Source organism: Sycon ciliatum, chromosome 1 (assembly GCF_964019385.1).
Source record: "Sycon ciliatum chromosome 1, ocSycCili1.1, whole genome shotgun sequence".
In the NCBI taxonomy this organism is placed as follows: Eukaryota; Metazoa; Porifera; class Calcarea; order Leucosolenida; family Sycettidae; genus Sycon; species Sycon ciliatum.
This window is the reverse complement of record NC_088643.1, coordinates 94,485,910-94,488,269: the sequence shown is the minus strand read 5'-3', so window position 1 is coordinate 94,488,269 and position 2,360 is coordinate 94,485,910. Positions and strand designations below refer to the sequence as shown.

The following is a 2,360-nucleotide window of genomic DNA, read 5'->3' as shown; positions in this document are numbered from 1 at the left end:
TAACATCCATTCTGATTGCATTTAATCGTCTCCCTACTTCGTACTGGAAGTATTTCTTTCCAGAAAATCTCCCCATACAGCAGGGAGTCGTTTACATAATATGACTCCCTGCTATACATCTACATAATAATAACTAATAAAAACTTTATTAGGATGACCCAAAGGCTGACCGCCTATCGTGGGGTCCGTCGCATTGAAGGATGATGGTACAAGAGAGTACAGATCTGTATATACGTTATAATTATTTTATCATATCAAGAGTCCATAACCCAAGAGTAGGCCTTGGCGGATAATGCCGGCAGAAAAATTGGCAGAATTCGGTACTTTTTCTGGTAAGTTTCATGCATGTTTGGTATGTGGATAAAGAAATGGAGCAGAATTCGAGGAATTGCCCGCCATAAGGTTTGTATGGTTCTGCCAATTTCGGTGCAAAAAAAGCAGAATCTGCCACCTTTTCGAGCATTATCCGCCAAGGCCTACCCAAGAGTATGCAACTGTGATCTCTTTTCTATGGACTGTTGTGAAATTGTACATCGTAGAGTGCGGTTGCATTTTTTGAGCTGTGAACATGCCGTTGATCGACTATTCATATCCAAACGATAGCTACAAGCAAGGATCGGTAACCCCAAAGCAGGCCTTTGGGAAGCCATGCTTTGATCTCTACGTTGAGGAGGACGACACAGACTCTCGGTCTGCTGGTGACTCTACTGGAGAGGCGAACGTGTGTTCTGCGGGCAGAACCACACACCCTACGGAATGCGGTCGAGATGCAGGCAGCAAGTCGCCGGTAAGTGACTTAGAGGTTATCTCGCCTCCCGAAGACTCCATATTAGATGTCAATGGCCTGATCGAAAGCATCAAGACCGAAATAGTTGGGACAGTCAAGGCTGAATTGGCCGCCCTTCAGGAAGTTTTTTCAGGGATCTCCTCGGCAATCGTCAACATGCAAGGGGAACTCTCCATGATTAGAAAAGAGCAAGCTGACCTTGCACACACGCATACGCCTATTAGTACGGTGCAATCAGATTCCCGTATATCTGCGCTGGAGGACAAGTGTAAGGAACAGGAAGCGCGCCTCAAGTCAGTAGAGCATATGCAACACATGTACACTGAACCGACCCCACTCAAAAAGGCTGGCGATACCGTATCCAAGCCGGGTGCACGTGGGCTGCAAATGCAGCAAGCCAACCAAGGGCGCCTCAAGTCAGTAGAGCATGTACAACACACTGCACCGACCCCATTCAAAAAGGCGGGCGATACCGTATCCAAGCCGGGTGCACATGGGCTGCAAATGCAGCAAGCCAACCACATGGATACCACTACAAGTTGTAGCACTTGCAGATCCACGACCCAGCAGCGCGTATGGGCATCAGTGCTCAATAGCTCCAGTGACAACGGAGCACTTCGGCCCTCCTCCAAGCCATCGGTCACTGCGCAGCCACCTCTCCCACAGGAGCACCGCCAGCAAACTAACCAGCACCAACGACCCCAACAGCGACAACAACAACAACAACAACAACAACAACAACAGCGCCAGAAGCAGCAGCAGCAGCAACAACAGCACCACCAACACCACCAACACCAGCAACACGACGAACAATGGACTACAGTTACCAGCCGCAAACTGAGAGGTTCTCTTGGCTCCCTGCGGAAAGTATACTTTGTTGGCAATATTGATGGCAGTTGCGACGCAGACTCCATAACGTCCCACTGTGTCCAGAATGGCATCACACCCACAGCTTGCCGCACCTTTCCTTCTCGCAAGCATGTAGGCACAAAAGCTGCAAGGCTTACAGTCCGTGAAGACCAATGTGCAGCCATCGAGGCAGATGGGTTTTGGCCAGCGCCCATTCAGGTTCGGCCATGGGACTTCAGCGAGGCAAATAGGCCCACAGCCACCAACTAATCGACCGTGTTCCCACTCAATCCCCATGCACCAGTCTTCTTACCTCGCATCTATCGTGCCCAACCCTGCTCAACAGCAGCCACGACCTTGTTCCCACTCAACCCCCATGCACCAGTCTTCATACCTTGCACCTATCGTGCCCAACCCCGCTCAACACCAGCCACGACCGTGTTCCCACTCAATCCCCATGCACCAGTTTTCATGCCTCGCACCTATCGTGCCCAACCCCACTCAACGTGTGTAAGAGAACAACCTCCACCTGATACCACACCAGTAAACGCATCCCCCCACAACAATAACAATAATTCTTGCATTCGGATATGTACCCTGAACTGTCGTAGTATGAAACATAAATTGGCTGATATTACAGACCTCCTTGACCACCATAAAGTAGACATTTTGTGTATAACGGAAACGTGGCTAAATTCGTGTATCCCAGACGAGATCATTAAGA

At 49.6% G+C, this 2,360-nt stretch overlaps 1 protein-coding gene across 1 annotated transcript; it reads left to right on the top strand.

Annotated features, from left to right (window-relative positions):
* Positions 1–568: 568 nt before the first annotated feature.
* Positions 569–1,906, top strand: LOC135808905 (putative uncharacterized protein DDB_G0288537). Its single transcript, XM_065322153.1, has one exon. The coding sequence runs from the start codon at positions 569–571 to the stop codon at positions 1,904–1,906; it is 1,338 nt and encodes a 445-aa protein (XP_065178225.1).
* The last annotated feature ends 454 nt before the right edge of the window (positions 1,907–2,360 follow it).